The sequence below is a fragment of the Epinephelus lanceolatus genome, chromosome 24 (genome assembly GCF_041903045.1).
Source record: "Epinephelus lanceolatus isolate andai-2023 chromosome 24, ASM4190304v1, whole genome shotgun sequence".
NCBI lineage: Eukaryota > Metazoa > Chordata > Actinopteri > Perciformes > Serranidae > Epinephelus > Epinephelus lanceolatus.
This window is the reverse complement of record NC_135757.1, coordinates 6,671,122-6,693,240: the sequence shown is the minus strand read 5'-3', so window position 1 is coordinate 6,693,240 and position 22,119 is coordinate 6,671,122. Positions and strand designations below refer to the sequence as shown.

Below are 22,119 nucleotides of genomic sequence, written 5' to 3'. Positions count from 1 at the left end.
CCTCCTGGTGTTCTCTCATAGTCAAGAGCCATACTGTGGCAACTCTAAGGCTCTGGCTATGGCAACTCTGTAAATGATAAGCAGGTGCGGAGATAGATTAAAGTATGTTTGAAATAATCTAGTCCATACGAGGTGTAAGTTCTCCATATCTGGGGGCGAAAGTATTTGTACCTGTTCTGAATGGGCAAACTCAAAGGCAGGGTGAGGAGCAGTCACACCCTGCCTATTTCCACACACGCACTGAGTCACTCACTGCAACATGTGGGCATGGTTGTTGGATTGTCAGTTGTAAAGGTGTGTGTGTGTGGGTAGCTTGCATGCATCTTGAGCCTCGTTTTCACCAAGCAGTCCAGTCCAGTTCGGCACACATTAGGATGGTTATTGGTACCAATAGAACCATCCTCATTTTTGGTTACCCCTCTGTTGGGGTACCTAGAAACGCTTAACATCCATCCATCTGGTCACCAGACTATCACAGGGCAGACACATAGAGACAGACAACCATTCACACTCACATTCACACCTACGGACAATTTAGAGTCACCAGTTAACCTGCATGTCTTTGGACTGTGGGAGGAAGCTGGAGTACCCGGAGAAAACCCACACTGACACACCTTGCACCCTGTCGCAGGCCCGACTTGGCCCATGGGCCGCAAGTTGACAAGTCTGACCCCCTTCATGATGAACACAGACAAAACATACATGTATGTATAATGCACTGTACGTGTATATGTAGCAGTTATCAGCTACTGTGTGTCTGTGACATTTCAGAGTTAGGAGGACAAGGTGCCTCTGAAAGGATCACTTTATAATGATTGAAATGCAAATGACAGCGAGCCCCTTCATTGGTATTCATTAGACATATCTCCTATAATCATTAAGAGTGAGAACAATGTTCGCAATCTTCTGTGTGCCTGTGCCAAGGAGAGCGGCGGAGCATGCTCTGCATTCAGCCCGAGCCGTGTGAAGGACGGTTTATCATAAAAACAGCACATTATTACAAATACTGTACAATGTGTCAATTCATCACAGCAACATTTACAAGCATATAACCTCAGTGAACAATGGGCGACGGTCTCACCTGTGCAAGGCTTCGGCACAGTTAACCCTTTCCGCGTTCAATGGCTTGTGCTGCCATGTGAGGCGGCGACAAACAGCTGCTGATATTTTTCATAGCAGTAAATTTCATCATTATATAACCACTCTTGTAGGCAAACAGCCAGTGATGAACAGCCTGTGGTTGTACTCAAACACCAAACAAAACGATGTGCTCGAGGCAATTTATCTCCTGTTGCTAGGATATCTAGGCAATGATATCAGGGTAATTGAAAGTATAGTTTCATTCCCATACAGTCACAATAAATTGTGATTTAATTTAATGAATCAATAAGCACAAACTGTTTTTTTCTATTTTGAAACACATTATGTTTTTAAACTTGGTTTTAATATGAGCTCAAAGCATTTAGGAGTTAAAGCAGTTTGAAAGAAAATCAGTTTTCTTATTAAAATGTAAATGTGTATAATGTAATCAGTGCGTAGAGGATAAGCTGTGGGGCAAATCTGAAGATTCATTATGTTCTGTTCTTGGCCATGAGACATAACACTAAACACTGGTAATGTCAGTTTCCTTTAGTTTCGCAGTAGTTGAATTCCACTATGAAAGGGTAACTAATTTTCCTGCCTCCGTGCCAACGGTAGCTGTAGCTGGAGGCATTGTGTCTTTGGGTTGTCCTTCCATCTGTCACATTCTTGTGAGTGTAATATTTCAAGAATGCCTCGGACTCAGCAATGAACTGATTACATTTTGGTGGTCATAGGTCAGTTGTCAAGGTCACTGTGACCTTGCGTCCATTTCATTCTTGTGAATGTGATATCTCACAAATTTCTTCGAATTTGGCACAAACTTTCATTTGGACTCAACAATGATCTGATCAGATGTTAGTGGTTAAAGGTCAAGGTGTGTTATCTCCAAAACACTTTGAGGGGAATTTTTTCAAATTTAGCACAAACGTTCACTACGACTCAACAATGACCTGATCCAATTTTAGTGGTCAAAGGTCAAGGTGTGTCATCTCCAAAACACTTTGAGGGGAATTTTTTCAAATTTGGCACAAACGTTCACTACGACTCAACAATGACCTGATCCAATTTTAGTGGTCAAAGGTCAAGGTGTGTTATCTCCAAAACACTTTGAGGGGAATTTCCTCAAATTTGGCACAAACTTTCATTTGGACTCAACAATGATCTGATCAGATGTTAGTGGTTAAAGGTCAAGGTGTGTTATCTCCAAAACACTTGGAAAGGAATTTCTTCAAATTTGGCACAAACGTTCAGTTGGACTCAACAGCAATCTGATCAGATTTTAGTGGTTAAAGGTCAAGGTGTGTTATCTCCAAAACATTTTGAAGGAATTTCTTCAAATTTGGCACAAATGTTCATTTGGACTCAGCAGTGATCTGATCAGATTTCAGTGGTCAAAGGTCAAGATGTGTTATCTCCAACACTTTGAGGGGAATTTCCTCAAATTTGGCGCAAACGTTCACTTTGACTCAACAATGATCTGATCCGATTTTAGTTGTTAAAGGTCAAGGTGTGTTATCTCCAAAACACTTTGAGGGAATTTTTTTTAATATGGCACAAACGTTAATTTGGACTCAACAATGACGTGTTCAGATTTTAATCATCAAAGGTCAAGGTGTGTAATCCCCAAAACACTTTGAGGGGAATTTCTTTCAAATTTGGCACAAACGTTAATTTGGACTCAACAGCAATCTGATGAGATTTTAGTGGTTAAAGGTCAAGGTGTGTTATCTCCAAAACACTTTGAGGGGAATTTCTTCAAATTTGGCACAAACGTTCATTTGGACTCAACAGCAATCTGATCAGATTTTAGTGGCCAAAAGTCAAAGTGTGTTATCTCCAAAACACTTTGAGGGAATTTCTACAACTTTGGCACAAACGTTCACATGGACTCAACAGTGATCTTGTCAGATTTTAATGGCAAAAGGTCAAGGTGTGTTATCTCCAAAACACTTTGAAAGGAATTTCTTCAAATTTGGCACAAACATTCATTTGGACTCAACAGTGATCTGATCAGATTTCAGTGGTCAAAGGTCAAGATGTGTCATCTCCAAAACACTTTGAGGGGAATTTCCTCAAATTTGGCACAAACGTTCACTTTGACTCAACAATGATCTGATCCGATTTTAGTGGTTAAAGGTCAAGGTGTGTTATCTCCAAAACACTTTGAGGGAATTTTTGTTTAATTTGGCACAAATGTTCACTTTGACTCAACAATGATCTGATCCAATTTTAGTGGTTAAAGGTCAAGGTGTGTTATCTCCAAAACACTTTGAGGGGAATTTCTTTCAAATTTGGCACAAACATTCATTTGGACTCAACAGCAATCTGATCAGATTTTAGTGGTCAAAGGTCAAGGTGTGTTATCTCCAAAACACTTTGAAAGGAATTTCTTCAAATTTGGCACAAACATTCATTTGGACTCAACAGTGATCTGATCAGATTTTAGTGGCCAAAAGTCAAGATGTGTCATCTCCAAAACACTTTGAGGGGAATTTCCTCAAATTTGGCACAGACGTTCACTTTGACTCAACAATGATCTGATCTGATTTTAGTGGTTAAAGGTCAAGGTGTGTTATCTCCAAAACACTTTGAGGGAATTTTTGTTTAATTTGGCACAAATGTTCACATGGACTCAACAGTGATTTGATCAGATTTTAGTGGTCAAAGGTCAAGGTGTGTCATCTCCAAAACACTTTGAAAGGAATTTCTTCAGATTTGGCACAAACGTTAATTTGGACTCAACAATGATCTGTTCAGATTTTAATCATCAAAGGTCAAGGTGTGTAATCTCCAAAACACTTTGAGGGGAATTTCCTGAAATTTGGCACAAACGTTCATTTGGACTCAACAACAATCTGATCACATTTTAGTGGCCAAAGGTCAAGGTGTGGTATCCCCAAAACACTTTGAGGGGAATTTATTCAAATTTGGCTCAAACGTTCATTTGGGCTCAACAATGATGTGATCCAATTGTAGTGGTCAAAGGTCAAGGTGTGTTATCAACAAAACACTTTGAGGGAATTTTCTTTAATTTGGCACAAACCTTCACATGGACTCAACAATGATCTGATCCAATTTTAGTGGTTTAAGGTCAAGGTGTGTTATCTCCAAAACACTTTGAGGGGAATTTCTTCAAATTTGGCACAAACGTGAGAAAACTTCACACAAATGTCTAATAGGATAAAACCATGATTTTTTATATCCATTGATATCAAAGGTCAACATCACTGTGGCATGATAATACTTTTCTGGCCATTAATTAAACATCATATCTCAGGAACAAAAGGGTGACTCTAATCTTGGGTGTCCACCTTGAAACTGTGCTAACTGTAAAGATCTCCTGTGTAGAGAAATACAACCTCGGGGCAGCAATTCTAATGCTTATTGTCAACAAATCCCACAAAGAACCTCCACTGTCTGTGGCTCTCTGCTCCAGGCCCTGGTTGTAAGTGTTTCATGGGTTGATTCCAGTATTTGTAGAATCTAAAATTTAAGAGTCTTACTGTGATTACTTTTGGCCCAACAAAATAAAAGCATAAAGGATTCAGTGTTTCTCCCTCATCATTATATTCCTGGCAGGGAGGCTGGATTACCAACTGGTCAAAATGGGCAACTGCCCGAGACCCTCGGGGGATCTAAAGGCCCCAGGTCCACCATGCAGTTAGTTTGTGGTAATTAAATTGATTGCAAGTGTGTGTGTCAATGCTGTATACACCACTAAAGCACATTATGAACTGAAATGATAGGGCCTTAAGGTCTTATTAAAGTCACTAGGGGAGAGCGGGGTCAGTTGGGACATGGGGACAATTGATGTCATGCCTTTATAGGAAGTTAGAAAGCAACTATGTCCAAACCTTTCACCATGGAAATCTACAGTGTGTCAGTTAATTTTAGCTTTGCTTTGTTATTTTTGTCCTGCCATACTACTTTTAGTTATACCATATATACAAATGTCTTATTGATAAGCTGATTTTCTGACCAGTTGATGCCAGTTTTAGCAGTTTGAACTTTTGTTGTCAGCTGGTACAGGCATCTAAAGTTTGTCCGCTCTTTCTGGGATGGTTGGGACAGTTATTCATTCAGTGGCGGTATTGTTTATAGTTTCTACCTTATTACAGATTAACAAAAGGTGAATAAAAGCAAGACGAGATGTTTTTGTTTTTCAATTTGAACAGTATTTTTTTGGCCCAGAACAAGATGTTCCAACCAACCCTAGTCACTGTTCCAACAACCCGGTCCCACTCCAAAACTAGCGCTTGGTCAGTGGTCAGACACTAACGAAAAATGCCATCCTTTTACGTCGGCATGATAGGTGGCCGGTCACTGATATTGTTTAACAGTGGCCAGTGGTGTTTGGAGGAAATGTGTCAGGACAATGATGAAAGTTAAGGAAGCTGAAGTCCAAGAAGGGTGGGCAGGAGGGGGGTGAATGATGGATCCAACAACCACGGACTTTCACCCGGGAGGCTGGTGTTTGTCTCCCATAAGATTGTCAAGCCAAGTGCCGTTCTTTTGTCCTAAACCCAACCATGTGAGTGTGTTAGTGAAATATAATCATGTGCATTGACATGGCTTCCCAGAACGTCAACAGCCAACGCACCGGGGTACCTTGCACGTCATATGTAACGTGTGTGGAAAGTCCACAACCAGACACCAGAGTGAGACTGTATTGGTCCCAACTCTTCCGGAAAGGCAGACACCTGTATCTTTTCAGGGATCAAATTATATTCATAAAGTGGTCTGTGACTAAGGGAAGGTTTTTTCAGGTCGATACATAAATGTCCTGACTGACCCCACTCCCCCTGACTGTGATTACATAGTGCATAAACTACATAAACGTTTGCTTAACCAAGCTACCACATACTATTTATAAGGCGACCTTTTGTGTAGCTGCAGGCGACCGTAAATTCTTCACTATCCATGGAATACTTCAGGGATCTGTCCATGCTCCTTTAGTTATCGCTATCTACAGGAGTGCCCTTATTTTAAAAGCATCATATCAGTATTTATTTCCGTGTCCTGTCAGCCTTACGAAAGTTAAAATCTTTCCTCAGAATTCCAGGTAAACTCAGATAAATCAGAAATTATGATCACAGGTCCAGACTTTTGTCTTCACACCTAGGTTCTTTATCCTTTAATGTAAAGTCTCACTGCAGATATCTCTCAAGAACAAACTTAATTTTTATTGTTGTGTAATTTTTGTTCAATCTCACTTACTGTACTTTCATATGAGTTCATAAATGTGAAGGTTTTGATCTGCAAAGTACTTGGAAATCATAATTCATGCTTCCCTAACCCCTTGATTTGTACTACTGAAATTTTAGATAAAAAGTTACAGCTATGGCCCTGCTAGATTGTCTCTGTGTGTCTATGGAAAAATTCCCCACTGTGATATGACTTCACAGTCAGTTCAATCAATACATGAACCACTCTGTCCCAGACCTGGTGGCACTCTGTGGAGCCGCTCCATTAACAATGAATTCGACTGCGATGTGGTGGAGTCACACTGTGTTTGCTTGAGTTTCTACTACTCAACAGCCTTTATTGACATTACTACTTTTGGGATTCAAACATGCATTTACCATATAATGTGGGACTCTTTCTGACAACGTGTCATCATGGTAGTCTTGATGAGGTTCTTGATAACAGCCTCTGTAGGAATTTGTTCCTGGATGATGATGCTGTTGGACCCTAAAGACCTTTTAAAATCCCTTCTAAGAATTGTACAATTAGTAGGGCTGACCTTCGACTCCAGTTTTGGACATTCGAAGCTTTGGAGCTCAGAATGAATCTAATTCGAAGCATTCGATGACGGAGGGGGACTCCGCGGAGGTCCGCGCAGACTAAAAGTGGACGTCCGCAAGCTCTGTGCGTGCGAAGCTCAGATCTTACGACTGTGCGGCCTCCGCTCCGTGCACCAGTGTCACTCAAAAGACTGCTCGGCATGTATTTTTCACATTGCCACGGACATTTTTACAGGAAACTACAACGCGGAAGTGCACTCGACTATGGAAGCCCGAATGACTGCGGACATTTCTTGCGGAGTCCGCTCCACTTATAGTTCGCCCGAGTCTGTGAGTACCTTAAATTAAAACCCTCAGTGCACACTGCAGCACAATCAAACAGATGCGCAACTCAGAGCATCAGAAGTGTCTCTGACACCAGACTCAGAGCGGCTCTGAGTGCGCTCGTTGGGTTAGGGTTGCGTTTAATGCCTCCCCCAAAAAACGAAAAAAAAAAGCGCTGTAGCTTCGATTTTTTTTTTTTCACAATCGAATCCTGTGCCATCGAATGAAGCTTCGAAGCTTCGACTTTTTTGGGTCAGCCCTAACAATTAGTTAGAATAGGACTGAAATCAGTTCTACATCAGAGTAGGACTGAAAATTATAACAATACATTCTACTCTGACTCATGTTTGTGCAGTTATCATGATGAGAAAAGTTTGTATTGGACGATAAGAAATACAAAATGGATAAAATAGCACAACATCCATATGTGTAGATGTGATGTGTATCGTCAAACAGTAGTGACTAAGTGATCTACAGCCTCACTAGCAGGTCTCTGGTGCTGTCCTAGAACCCCAGGAAGTTGGACAGACTTTGAAGCCAGTTTGACAAAGTGGCCAAACCATCTACCTTCTGGGTTCGTCACCTGATGCCACTGGGAAAGAGACGTCTTTTTTGGAGCATCACAACCTCCATGAAATGACTCGCTTCACTATCTGGATTTAGTCTGGTCTGATAACATTTCAAAAGTCTATAAGAGCTGCACGATTTTTATGCATCACTGAGCAACTTTTATAGTAATGAACGATACCACGCCTCGAACACAGGATCCAGTTCTCTTCATAAACCCATTGGTTGTCCTTAGGTACTTTTATTGACATGCTAACACCTGTATGCTAACTTGCTCACAATGACAGTGCTAATATCCTGATGTTTAGCACATGTTTTATTCTCGCATGTCAGTGTGTAATTTCTTGATAATGAGGCTAGAATGCGAACACCATTTTTTTTGTGGGTATTTGGTCACAAGCCAAAGACAGTGGACATATTTAAATTTTGACCAGATCATGGCACTAAATTAAAGGATCACAAAAGTTATACAAAAAGTCATCCTGAGGGGGAACATAAAGGTTTGCATCATCGCAATCCATCCAACAGTTGTTGAGACATATTACGCAAAACAACAAATGTCAGCCTCACAGTGGTGCAAGAGGGAAAGTCAGGGGATCACTCAAGTCACCGTGAGTGAAAGAATAATTTGTGAATCTGAGCTGCTGTATGAGAGACAGACTGATTGAGTACTGTAGACTTTAATGCTGTAAGGTTACAAGGACCTTGGCATTTGCAGAGAATGCATGTGCTCTCTTTTGCCCCCAGTGAAAGGTCAGTCACACTTTCTTTAAATCACGGTCGTCACCGAACAACTCTCCTCCCACAGAATGTATGCACATGTGTATGTTATTGTCATGTGCAACACAATTTTGGAGAAGCAGTTGTTGGCAATGAAAATCAGAGATGTCAGGGTCCATTTAAGAATGCAATCACACAAGTAAAAAAGGGCATCTAAGACATAAAATAGCTTGAATATGAGGAGATATATATATATAATAGAAACGCATTTAGTCCAATCTCTATGTCTACAGAGGCCTGTTTGAGGGTTGAGACTTAAGGTTCAGAGGTCTCATTTATAACCATTGCGTATGCACAAAACAAGGCCTGGAAAGGGGGTACGCCACTTCCCATGCAAAGGTTATGATCTATAACAACAAAACTTGACGGAAGAATTTGCGTCCCTGTGGGGAAACTCTGACCCATGCGTCCGAACATTTCGGAGACAGATCACCATAACATTCTTAGGGTAAGGGGCTTGGCAATGCATTATGTCAATATTGGTCGTCACAAAGATAGAAGTACAGTGACTGTGTCGGGGCCAGGAGTTGTTTCCTGACTGAAGGAATCTGATCCGAATGTGTTGTCATGTGGAAGTGTAAACCAGCCCAGCAAACATCAGCCGAGCTATAGATTTGAATACGCTGACCTGCATCAACACTGAAACCCTGTCGCACCACAGTGAAAGCTGAGCTGTCTGTAGTTGACCACAGATGCGACCAGCTGAACATCAAAAGCAGCATAGGGGTTCGGGCAGCACAAAGGGGTTACGATGCCAACCATGCATCCAGGGACATAACCATGAATTGGCCCTGTGCTGTTTTTGTTGGGATATAATTTGTCTATTCATTTTATTCTTAACTATTTAAGCTTTGCAGTGTATTCTGGGTATTCTTTTTTTCAGTGTGAAAGCATCAGCAGGTGGCTTGGCCTCTTTCACTCCGGGAGAATAGTTCTGAAAGGCCACTGCAAGGACATTTTCCTGAGAAATTCAGAGATGAGAGGAACAGTAACAGACATTTAAGAAAGTGTTTTTCTCCCGAAATGTTTTTAAGGGCTTGTTTACTCCCGTCTTGAAAAAGGCGTTCTCTTCTCATTGCCAGCTCCACAACATTGTTAGCAAAGCAGAAATTATGGGACATTTCACACTCGGTTTTTGCCACTCGTCAGCAGGTGTCATTGATTGTTACCATGGAAACACAGCTGGTAGCTCCGAGATGAGCCTGAAGGTAGAATGGCAGACTATTTCTGTTGAAAGGGTTGGTTCACCAAATTGACAATAAATAGATAAATAAAAATCAGGGTAACATGGTGGGTGATTTACGTCCTACAATTAAAAGTTGAGGCTGGAATTATGCTATAATTTTTTGGAAAAGTTTGAGTAGTTTCCTAAAAGTAGTGTATGAGTCAAAATAAACTACAGTGTGTGTTCACGGTAATGGCGGGAACATGTCACCCAGTGCAACAGTGCAGCTCACTGATGTGTTTTTAACAACACTGGAGCTCTATGGCACAGAGGAAGAGGATACATGAGGTGTTGGATACACACACAGTACTTGTTTCATTGTCAGGTTGGGTCTGAAAAATAAGATTTGTTGAAAATAGGAAAAATAGAATATCACCATTTTTTCCCTTCAAAATAATTTGGCCTTTTGACATGGAAAACAAGACGAAGACTGGTCTTGTTGTCCTTACACGACCACACACAGATTTTTTGTTAGGTTTAAGGTACCCTGCTGGGTACAGGGGGTAGGTTACATTTGGTTTTTCAGTAATGGTGTGTATAGCTGAGGCCTGACAAACATATTGGATGCATTTCCTTTACCATGAAAGACATGCAAAACCAAGTTTTTGATTATTTTGAAACATCTATTTTTGCTGGCACATTTTGCTGGGGTTTTTTGCCCTTAACCTCCACCTATTGTGGAATAGCGTGAAACCATTGCCAAAAATGTATACCACATCCTTACTTTAAAGGTGACTTGTTCATAAAAACATCACTCCATTGTGGCTGAAACCATGGACTGTTTAAAATAATGGATGCAGCAACCGGAAGTCACCCATTGGTTTCTGGACTCCCTGTCACAAATCAGTTCAGGGTGGACCCAAATGCAGACTAACAGGCAGGTTGAGGTTAACCAAAAGCTAGCTTTAAAGGGATAGTGCACCCAAAAATGAAAATTCAGCCATTATCTACTCACCCATATGCCGAGGGAGGCTCAGGTGAAGTTTTAGAGTCCTCACATCACTTCCGGAGATCCAAGGGGAGAGGAGGTAGCAACACAACTCCACCTAATGGAGGCTGACGGTGCCCCAGATTCAAACGTCCAAAAACACATAATTGAAACCACAAAATATCTCCATACTGCTCGTCCGTAGTGATCCAAGTGTCCTGAAGCCCCGACATAAAAAATTGTTTGGAAAAACGTCATTTGAACTCTGTTTTCAGCCTCATTGTAGCCTGTAGCTACAGCTGTTCACGTGCTTTCGGTGGACTAATCCCAAGGACGAGACACAGCCGGAGAAGGAAGACACAGGCAAAAGGAGTGAACAACAAGGGTAGAGCAGATGAGACAAATACAGAACAGGTGTGAGGGGAAGACTCAGGGAACAGGGAAGGACTAACGAGACAGGTGTGGCAGAAAACAGGCGGGAAAACACACAAAGACAGGAAGTAAAACCAGACACGACACATGAGGAGAGAACCTACAAAATAAAACAGGAAGCAGATTAAACATGAATGAATAACATGAAACAAGGAACACAAACAGAGAACCCGTAGGATAACAGAATTTAAACAAACCCAGGATCATGATAGAACCCCTGCCTTAAGGGACGGATTCCAGACGTCCCAAAACAGAAACACAGTCAACAGAGTTCAAATGAGAAGAGGGAATCAGGGACAAGTGTTGGCCAGGAAACTGAGTAGTGGCAGAGCAAGAAGCTCCGGTTGGATGGCCTTGACGCAAATGGGTAGAGTAAAAAAGAGTAGAGTAGGTAGAGTAAAACTAAAGGTCATGGTCTGACGGGCAGAGCAGAGAACTGCAGTTTTTGGCACTTCTGCACTGGCTTCATTTGTCAGTGTCGGAGGTTTCCGCTTGGGTAAAATTCTCTACCTTTAACCCTCAAATATGTAGCTGTTATAATATGGTTTCAAAAGGACAAATGAAAAATGTTGGTAGCCTAAAGCGGGATTTATACTTCTGCAAATCGACATCGTACCTATGGCGTATAGGCTCTGCATCAAACCATGCTGTAGCCTGATTCTTGGGATCATGCTTTTGGTTGTTGGTGTTCGTGCATTAGTGCATTAGTGTATCCGTCTGTCTACAGCTAAGCTTGCGAATTATTGGACCAATCAGCCTAGGGAACTCTTGTGGTTGCAATGATTCCACAGTTGGTGATAAACCTGGTTGTTTGACTGTTTCATACCGTCACTGACTGCTGACTCCTCGTTCCTCTTGACTGGCTGGTCGGGGCTGCAAGTCTTCAACAAAATTAGGTCGCAAAAGCTTCACAGAAAAGGTTGGTTTTGAGAGATAAAAATAAGACGCCTTAGCGTCTGTTGCAGGACGCATTTTGGGCTTTGGTATGGCTCAAAAATGACAACCATTGAAACATGTGGTTTTATTTTGAACCAGAGCAACTGCAGATTGATTCTTTATCCGATATGGTGACCCACCGTTATCGTCACCGCCATCTTGACTGTTAGAAATCATTTTAAAAGTTTGATGAAAAAATGTCATCGACTATAATCTGGTTTTGTAGAACTGTCTAAAATTATCGTTCTAACTGATGATATGAATGACTTAATGTTATAGGAATGGAAAATCTGTCGTAGAGTTTAATTACCATGTATATTAGTGATGGCCAAATGAAGCTTCGTGTCTCAGGGCAGACAGGCCTACATGACAGATCCTTGCAGCCGTAGTCAGTAACAGCTTCAATCCTTTCTGTTCTCTCGCGCTAATCCATGCTGGAAAACTGTTTAGTTTAAAGTCTTGCTCGCAAAGATTGGCATGTACTTTGACTCTATTAGCAGAATTCCACTCATTTATTCATGCTGCCTTTTCATTTATATTTGATATCAGAGAGGCGTCTGTGCTGGTCAGCATTAATGTTTAATAATTGATTTGGCCTGGCTTTGAGTGGCACATAGTATGATTTGGGTGAGAGGGTAATTAATCAACATTTTTGGACTGAAGCAGTCAGGTGTGAGACTCTTCAACCAAACCACTTCAGATATAAAAATAAATATATATTTAAAAAATGTCTCAAGACCTGGGGGCAGTGGAATGAGGCAAGAGCTCAATCAGGAAATTGAATCTAGTTGCGACCATGAGGCCATAAGACACTTCCAAGACCGCAGAGTAGATTTCTAATGCAGGGGACTTTCCAAATTCCCTCGCAGAAGAGCCTGACAATTAACTAGTCTTCGAATTATTTCAGCTGGTCTCACAACACTCCACTGGTTTTTGAATAAAAAATTGTAAACTCACAAAAATTAATTCATTGTCTACTCTTGAGTGGAGATTGAATATTTAAATTATACCCACAATCAGTCACTCAAGTTCTGAATAAAAAGAAACTGCCCTTCATTTATTTCATTATTTTAGTTTATTAGCACATACACGTGTTTAAAACGAAGACAGTGTAGATGTCGATTGTCGTGATAGAAGAAGGTTGTTCCTAAGAGATGGTGCCTCTGAATTTCAATTGATTAAAGGAAATCTGGCAATACGGAAATAAGAGTCCTTAAAGCCTCCTACAGACTGTGAGATTTTAGCAATCTTAGAAGTTTAGTGCAGCTACACTGTGCGACATGGATCTAATAAACCTGGGTACGACATCAACTTTGATGTATGTAGACTGTACGATGACAGCGGCTACTGAATCACAGGCTACAACGCATGATATCTTCCCATACTGAGTGCACAAGGATGCTGCATGGGTAATTGCTTGCCCAACTGTGAAGCACAACATATACTGCAATGTGTCTAGGTTGCTCACCTGGCAGCTGCAACTCTGCCTCTATTTCCTTCAATGCTTCGTCCGTCTTTACGCGATCATGATAAGAATTGAAGGACACATCGTACAAGTCAAGGCTTCTGCTGCCACAACTCCACAAGGTTTTATCCCAGGCTGTCTTTGATTGCAAGACTGTGACAACGGCCATCCTTGAAACTCTCTAACTGTGTGACGTAGGACCACCGTTTTAGAGCCACAACCAGAGATATCGCCACGTTTCTTTTACATCTTTCATCTGGGAAAGCCCAAAATTGCACAGTACACGTGATTTCAGCACCTGACATCGACCCCAAAAGCCGCCTTTTGCAATAGGACGATACGCCACAGGGCAGCGTCAGTTTGTACATTGGCCTGACGGCACCTGTCGCGGCGGTATGATACGCGGACAGGCAGTATCAGTTCATGGCGGCAGCCAGATGGAACCTGTCAGAGTGGCGTGATGTTAGTGCAGCCACTTTGATTTTGGATATAGCACATGTCACATGTCTGATGGTATATTTTGTCTGATGGATGTTAAATGTTATATTTTTTTCATTTGTAATGGATTTTGTGATGAGAAACAAGTGTCTTGGATGCAAGACAAATTTCAGAATGAATTCTGATAATAAATCAATCAATGCTGCTGGATGACGTCTGTTTGACACGCTGTTGGTAACAATGTAATATAAGAAGCTGGAAAGTCCCTGTAGGGCAGATGGGAGGGGTAGTGGATGTATCCAAGAAACCCCGGACTTTCACTTGGGAGCCTGGTGTCCGCTTCCAATGTAGACCCAAACCATGATTTATTTTTCAAACATAACCCCATGTTTTTGTAGCCTAAACTTAACCATGTGCTTTTGATTACGTTCCCACATTGGTTGTGGCATCCCAAAATGTCAACAGCAGGCGCAGGAGGATACATAGCGTGTGATATGTAGATGTGAAAAACTAAGGAAGACTTTAAAAAATTCCTGGAAAATGTTAGGCAAGTAATGAGTTTGGTGTACATATTCGTACATGAATACACAAGTCTGGTATACGCTCACACTGAAAGCTGATAGAAGCTGATATTTTCTAAAGAGAAGAGCAGATGAGTCACATCTTTTAGCAAAGCTTATCACTCTCACAAATGTCTTTTTAATTAGAGAAAATTCTTTTTGAGAAACATGTAGCAGCCCAAGCAGTGTTGCAATTCGTTTTATCAGGATATATTAAGCTGGAATAAAAAGATAAAATACAGGAATGATTAAATCATTGAAAGTACTCTGTTGATACCAGTTGACTTCAAAGTCTTAGACAGTTCAATATGGTGTTTCCATGTTAATTGTGTGTCTACTGTGACTTATCAGAATTTAAATGTCTGCTGGCAGCTCTGCTAAAGAAGTCACTACAGTCATCCTCTGAGGACCTTGAAAGTAATGATGGCCAAATGAAGCCTCGAGAATCATTTTCTTGATTTTATGAGCCTTCTAGATGGTGCTCTCCATTACAGATTTCAGAGCAAACTGAATTGCCAATCGTTTAACTTTTTTCTTTGAACCAAGAGCGCCATCTACTTGGCTCAGAAGATAAAGACGAATGGTTCATGAGGCTTCATTTGGTCATCACTTAAAGGTACTTCATTCATGCAATAGCTGACGTTTTACAGAAAACCCCAAACCTTGTGGTAGTAGTGCTAGATGAAAAGTCAGGGGATCACCAAAGTTAACAGGATTTATCCTTTGGGGACCATGAAAAAATGAGACAAGAGAAAAGATATTTCACCTTGAATTCAAGTGGTGGACTGAGAATGACCAACATTATGATTCTTGGAACCACTGTTAGCCAAACCAAAGTATTTTTGGTTTGACTGATCCCTTAGTCTGATTCTAATCACTGCTGATGTGAGAAGTAGTCATGGCTGGCTTACTGACCCAGCCTACTGGGCACAGGCCCAGGGGCCCAAAGTGTCAGGGGGCCCCTCTTTCCTTCCCGTGGTCAAAATTACCACAAAGAGACACATAATAATTATAAAAATTGGCAAAACAACCAAAAAGAGACACAAAATGACTATAAAGTGACACAAAATGATAAAAAAAGACACAAATCTACCTCAAGAGACACAAAATTACCTCAGAGAGACCCAAACTATGACAAAAAGACACTAAACAACCACAAGGAGACACAAAATAATGACAAAGAAATGCAAAAAAATGGATGTAGAATGGCTACAAAGAGACATAAAAGCAACATAATGTCCTTGTCTCTTGCCCAGGGACCCACTGTCTCATGATCCTGTCCATGGAAGTACTGTCTGTGACATTTTCTGCGACTGTATAAAGACAAGAATTAACATAATTAGTGATGATGCTATTGCTGATCAACTGTTTTTCTTTTTCTTTTAGGATATCCCATCAAGCTGGAGCCCAGGTAGAGCATCCCAGGCTCTCTCCTGTTCTGGACAGGGGAGTCGTACAGCAGCCATCAATCTCCATGCAGACTCTCGGGATGGGGAGCTCTGAGAAAGCTGCTTTATTTGGCTGGGGCTCCTTTGCTCATCTTGCAGTCTGAGGAGCAGCAGGAAGTATCTCGGTGGAGGGGCAGGGGGGGGCACCGAGGACCCAAGGGCGGATCATAACCAAGACCTGCCAGGCTCAGGCCCAGCACAGCAGGAGCATGTCAGCGCCGGGAGGCCCTTCATTGATGTGTCGCTCCGCAGCCAAGGCCAACCTTTTTCTGTGGATGGGCCTGGCGTCCATCTGTGTGGCTGCTGTTCAGACCCAGCAGCACCCTGTGGTCACCACAAATTACGGAAAATTGCGGGGAGTGAAGGTTACGTTACCCAATGAGATCCTGGGACCAGTGGAACAATACTTGGGGATCCCGTACGCGCTAGCCCCAACGGGGGAGCGGAGGTTCCAGCCACCAGAGCCACCCATGTCCTGGCCGGGCATCAGGAATGCTACTCAGTTTGCTCCGGTTTGTCCTCAGTTCTTAGAGGACCGCTTTTTGCTCAATGATATGCTCCCTGTCTGGTTCACCGCCAACTTGGATACAGTGGTAACCTATGTGCAGGAGCAGAGCGAGGACTGCCTTTACCTGAACATCTATGTCCCCACAGAGGACGGTAGGTCTACTGACTGTGTCTCTTGATTTCCTTGTGTCTTTTACCGCTTCCTGTATGTCTTTGTGTTGTTTCCTGTTGTATTTCACACTTTCTCGAGCAGGTCTACACTAAACTTAAAGTTAGTTAGTACTTCACTGAAAATCTAAATGATTTTCTACTCACAAGAAGTAGTATACTACTTGTTACTTCGAGAAAAAGGACTAATTATACCCCATGTTGCTGTATATCATGTGTAGACCACACCATGTAAATTCCATGTAAATCAGATGATCCTTGTCACCTAAGGCTGACTTCCTGTTGTCGGTTGATGGCGCTATGACCTTGGGTCAATATTGGCATGTAGACGTCTTCAGGCCTGGACTTTTGTCTTGAGGTGGATCTAGTCAACTTACAAGGAGTACATCAAAGTATAAAACATGGATTTTTCTGTTTCAAGTAGGAGGTGCTATAACGAAAACTAAATATTGGCAAGCTAGGACTCTTGAAATGTGAGGCAGATTGGACCTTGTACACTTAAGTTTCAATCTACTTCCTGTTTCGTGGCAAAACAAGGAAATGTTATGCCCCACCATGGCAATGGTGTTGACGAAAACCCAAGCTTTTAACAGTTTTTATCTCGAACGTTTGTAGATGGCACAGAGGAAGTTTCAATCAGTCAATCAGGCAATATCTCCAGGAGGAGTTTGTTAAAGTATGACCCCTGTAAATGGCGGAAAATGCCCGAAATTGCACAGTAATCTCAAAATGTAGGACTTCCCATACTGGCTATAAGAGACCTTTTTTAAAGTTTGGACATGATACATGTTGTTGGTGTATATCATATTTGAAGGTGGTGCACTGACTTCAAAAACTGTTAGGGGGCGCTACTGAGCAAATTTTCCACACCCAACATGAGATCCATATCAGATATTAATTTTTGCCTCCTCTGGTGCATGTGCCAAGTTTCATGAGTTCTCAAGCATCCCCAGCCCCTTAAAACTGCGCTTATATTCAGTTTCAATATGGTCCCCACACTGGTTGGTTTTTCGGGCCCTAAAAAGATAAAGCATATACATTTAAAGTGGAAAAGTTACAAACAAAGCCCTGTCTTCGGTGTAGACCTGTTGAAATAAAGAGCTGGGTCTTTCTGCAGCTGAGGTCAGTGACGGCAACTATTTGAGAATTCATGATATTTCTTAGCAGTATAGTGTTTCAGAATAGGAACACTGGTTTGTTTCTGGGGCCCCCGGCAAAATATAATGAAGCTGCAATGTGTAGTCTGCTGTGTGCTCCGTAGCAGATGGGCACTTACAGGCAACAGCATACATACATAATGCAAAAGAGTGTGACAGCAACCAAGGGGATTGACAGTTTTGCCCCACGGATCCAAAGGTTCTACATCCTCAAAACAGTGATTGCGTTTATATATTTGGAAATTATCCGCCTATGACCCTGCCGCCTCATATGATGACCTTACATTTTAGAATTGTTGCACCTTATACTTCATTCTGCTTAACTTAGACCTGTTGTCCTCATTTGTGGACACTTTTATGTGCCATCTAGTGGTAGTAAAACCACATTACACTATTGTAATGTAAAAATTCTACAGCCGATCCTGACACCAAAGTGGACAAGGTGCAAAACCTGATCCAGTGTTATTCATGGTTTATGTTTATAGTTGATATGGCGCACGAATTTCACCATTCTCCCAAGTTAAATACTTTCACTCCTCTGTTGAAATCCAGTTGAAATTTAATTGTGTTCTCTATACATATCGGCCTGTGTCGTCCGCTGAGAATCTGAAGCCGAATGGGAGTTATGTATTTTATATTTTTGGGTTAATTGCAGTGACTCCTGTCTGTACAATAACTTTTCAGTTTTCCATCGGCATATGTGGAGAACTTGTTTCCCGAGATTAGCCTGCCAGCTGTCAATCACACACTTAGACTAACACACCCATCTCGAGGCTGAGAGAAAAGGGACCGTTTCTGACATTTCCCCAAACAGCTGTCATTCTTCCTTTTAATAATGACAGGAAAACAAACCAAAAAAAAAAAAATACTTTGACGTGATTGAACTCCTTTGATTTGCTATTTTTAATTGGATGAAGTAGCTTTCCTCTCAAATGGAAATGCTTGTAAAATGTTGGGCTATGCCTGCTTTTTTATGATGCATTATTCCTTTCTTTTATATGGAGAGCTGTGTCATAACCTCTTGTGATTAACAAAATGGGGAAATTAAACTTGTTCCCTTGTACACTAATTACCTGAATCCTTCAAATATCACTTGATTTTGACTGCAGTCTAATCAGTGAAGGCTTGTCTGAAAGAGAGGAAATGCAGAGCCTTGTCAAAGTACTGGGAGCTCTGTCAGTCCATGCTGCTCTGTACTATGACTGATAAGAGCGCTGTTAAGCAAGAGTGATGTGATTTAAATAAAAAGAAGCACAGAATGGTTCTGTATTGCTATCACGCTGAAGGCTCCTCCATAATGGCTTGTTTTCTGCACTCCCCTGTCTGAGTGAGCAATTGACTTGGAGTAGGTGTGGGGAGCACTTTACCCACCCAGATCCTGTAGCAGCCGCCACGTACAAGCCTCTAAATGTGTCCTGTAAAAAGCACAGTGTGTCGAACATAACCTGGAGTGGTTAGAGGTCAGGGGGAGCAGGCTGCCCGGGCTGTTTTAGGAAGCAGCAGGGCGGCGTGGACGGCCTCTGGAAGGATAGTGGAGCACATTAACGTGTGTGTCTGGCTGAGATCTTTGACAGCTCCGTGCTAAATTTAGTCTGAGCTCTTGAGTACACGGTAGATTAAAAAGTGCAGGAGAGGGATAATCTCACAATCCTGTGTCAGTGCACATTTGGTGGCTTTTGTCAAATTTTTCAGTATCTCCAAACAAACAAACAAACAAAAAAAGAAGTTATTGTGCTCCAGTAGGGACTGAGCACAACAAGAGTCCTGTATGAATAATACAAATTGTCGCGGTGCCTGTTTTATGCCTCCACAGCAGCGTCAGCCGAAGCATTATGTTCTCGATTTGTCCATCCGTCTGTCTTCCCATCCCATTATCGTGAATGTGATATCTCAAAATCTCTTCAAGGGAATTTCTTCACATTTGACAAAAAGTCAACTCGGGATCACGGATGAATTGATTACATATTGGTGATCAAAGGTCAAGGTCACTGTCTTCTTCAAATTTGGCTCAAATGTCCACTTGGACTCAGCGATGAACCAATTAGATTTTGGTGGAGAAAGGGTCAAAAGACAAGGCCACTGTGACCTTGTGTCCATCTCATTCTTGTGAATTCGATACCTTAAGAACACCTTGAGAGAACTTCTTCAAATTTGGCTCAAACGTCCACATCCACTCAACAATGAACCAATTAGATTTTGGTGGTCAAAGGGTCAGAAGTCAAGGCCACTGTGACCTTGTGTCCATCTCATTCTTGCGAATACAATACCTTAAGAACACCTTGAGAGAACTTCTTCAAATTTGGCACAAATTTCCACTTGTACTTAATGATGAACCAATTAGATTTTGGTGGAGAAAGGGTCAGAAGTCAAGGCCACTGTGACCTTGTGTCCATCTCATTCTTCTGAATAAGATACCTTAAGAACACCTTGAGGGAATTTCTTCAAATTTGGCTCAAGTGTCCACTTGGACTCAACAATGAACCAGTTAGATTTCGGTGGTCAAAGGTTCAGAAGTCAAGGCCACTGTGACCTTGTGTCCATCTCATTCTTGCGAATACAATACCTTAAGAACACCTTGAGGGAATTTCTTCAAATTTGGCTCAAATGACCACTTGTACTGGGTGACCTGATTAGATATTGGTGGTCAAAGGTCACAGTGACCTTGTCTCAGTGTCGTTCTTGTGAATGTGATATCTTCAGGGAATTTCATCAAATTTGGCTCAAATGTCAAAATATCTTGTTGGATAAATTGATGAAGCAATGACATCATTTGTTCTACATCATATTTCAGATGGTCAGATACTGAATTGGTGACACTAATCTTGGGTGCCCACCTTGAAACTGTGCTGACTGTATGGATCTCCTATGCTGTCAGGTTGAAGATCCATGATTTAGAATTTGTAGCTTTGCAGCAACATCCATATAGGAAGCATTGTTACATGTCATGGCTACATATCAGTCCGAACAGACATGGATGGAAACTGTAACTGTAACTTGACTGGTTCACAGAGGCATACAACCACAAGGCGGTAATTGTAGTTCTTCTACAATGACCAGAATAGTATTAGCCAGTAATAGGGTTTTCCATGGGCATCATAACAGGGGATAGCTGCACCACACTGTGCTGTAAATTGATGCTAATACTTAATTGCGAAGAAGTTATAGGAGAAGTAATGCTTTAATCAACATGATAGAGATATGAACGGACCCTGTGTTATTTGCTCAGCACATCAGTTTCAGATATTGCATGGACGCTTTAAAAGGTCTTGTAAAGGTTTTAATTACATGGGATGTGGAGGTGTAGGGTTGTTGCAGGATTAGTTGAGACGTTTCCTCTCACAACAGTTTGTATGATATCCTACAAATGAGCCTCCAGAAATGACATTACGGAGCTTAGGTTTAGGAAAAGAAACATCGTGAGGACGAACAGTACAATGACTCAAAGTTCACGTGGTTCCAAACACTGGTGTCCCGGGGAAAGTTACTTGGCTTGTGACCCATTCAGCACCCTAACCTCTCCCCTTCTGTGACCACTACTCTCTTCACTCTTTACAACCATTGGCGCATTGGTCACGTTTCAAAATACGTAGGTTATACACGAATTAATGGCTCATGTTTACATAGTATACGTACGGATTTTGTTCGATTACTTTTTGTAGAGAAAGGTATGAACCGTGCATGAGAACAGCCTGGTTGAGAAGTGGGTCTGGTAGGTACATCGATGCCCCTCCTGCCTCTCCACACTTCCCTGTTATTCTTCTGCTGCTGTCTGCCCTCCATAAATCTACTGTAGATGTCTTTGCCTTCTTGACCTTACCCTCAAGCTCTCTGAATTTGTTCAAGCTCCTCACTCTCTCCTGCCCTGGAGGGCCGTGATATCACTGGTGATCTCGGGCTTTGTTCACACTGAAGGCGATGTATCCTGTGATGCAGTGCTTGAGCCCCCCCAGATGTCCTCACCATATGACTCGATCAGCATTCCCCAAATTGTTGCCGTGAAATAGCCCCAATGTCTCCTGTGCCACCAGCATCCATCTTCTTACTGTCCTTGGTGCATGTTGCAGCCGGAAAAGGTGCATGTATTGTGGCAATATGCTGACACATAACTCAATATTCTCTCTGACTCCCGTTTTATTAGTCCGCAATCTCTTAACACTGGCTCTGCAGCTGTTGTACTTCCTACTGATGTCACCCAAAATCTCCAGCGTCTCCTTGGGTTCCTTAGCCAATCTTCAGGCTAGGAGTTGCATGGTGGTTCTGTACTGCCAGCCAGGGGCATTGCTTGGATTTGAAGATATTCAGGGTTGAGCCTGGACCCTCAATTTTTTATGCACTGTGGCACCTTATTTACATATTA

The 22,119-nt window shown here is 41.8% G+C and overlaps 1 protein-coding gene across 2 annotated transcripts in view; it reads left to right on the top strand.

Annotated features, from left to right (window-relative positions):
• nlgn4xa (neuroligin 4 X-linked a) overlaps positions 1–22,119 on the top strand; it is a 151,296-nt gene that overhangs the window by 6,407 nt on the left and 122,770 nt on the right. For both annotated transcript variants that reach the window (XM_033616120.2, XM_033616121.2), the window contains exon 2: positions 15,869–16,590. In XM_033616120.2, the coding sequence (XP_033472011.1) occupies positions 16,140–16,590 (451 nt within the window). In that variant the 5' untranslated portion in view covers positions 15,869–16,139. The remainder of the gene's footprint in view (positions 1–15,868; positions 16,591–22,119) is intronic.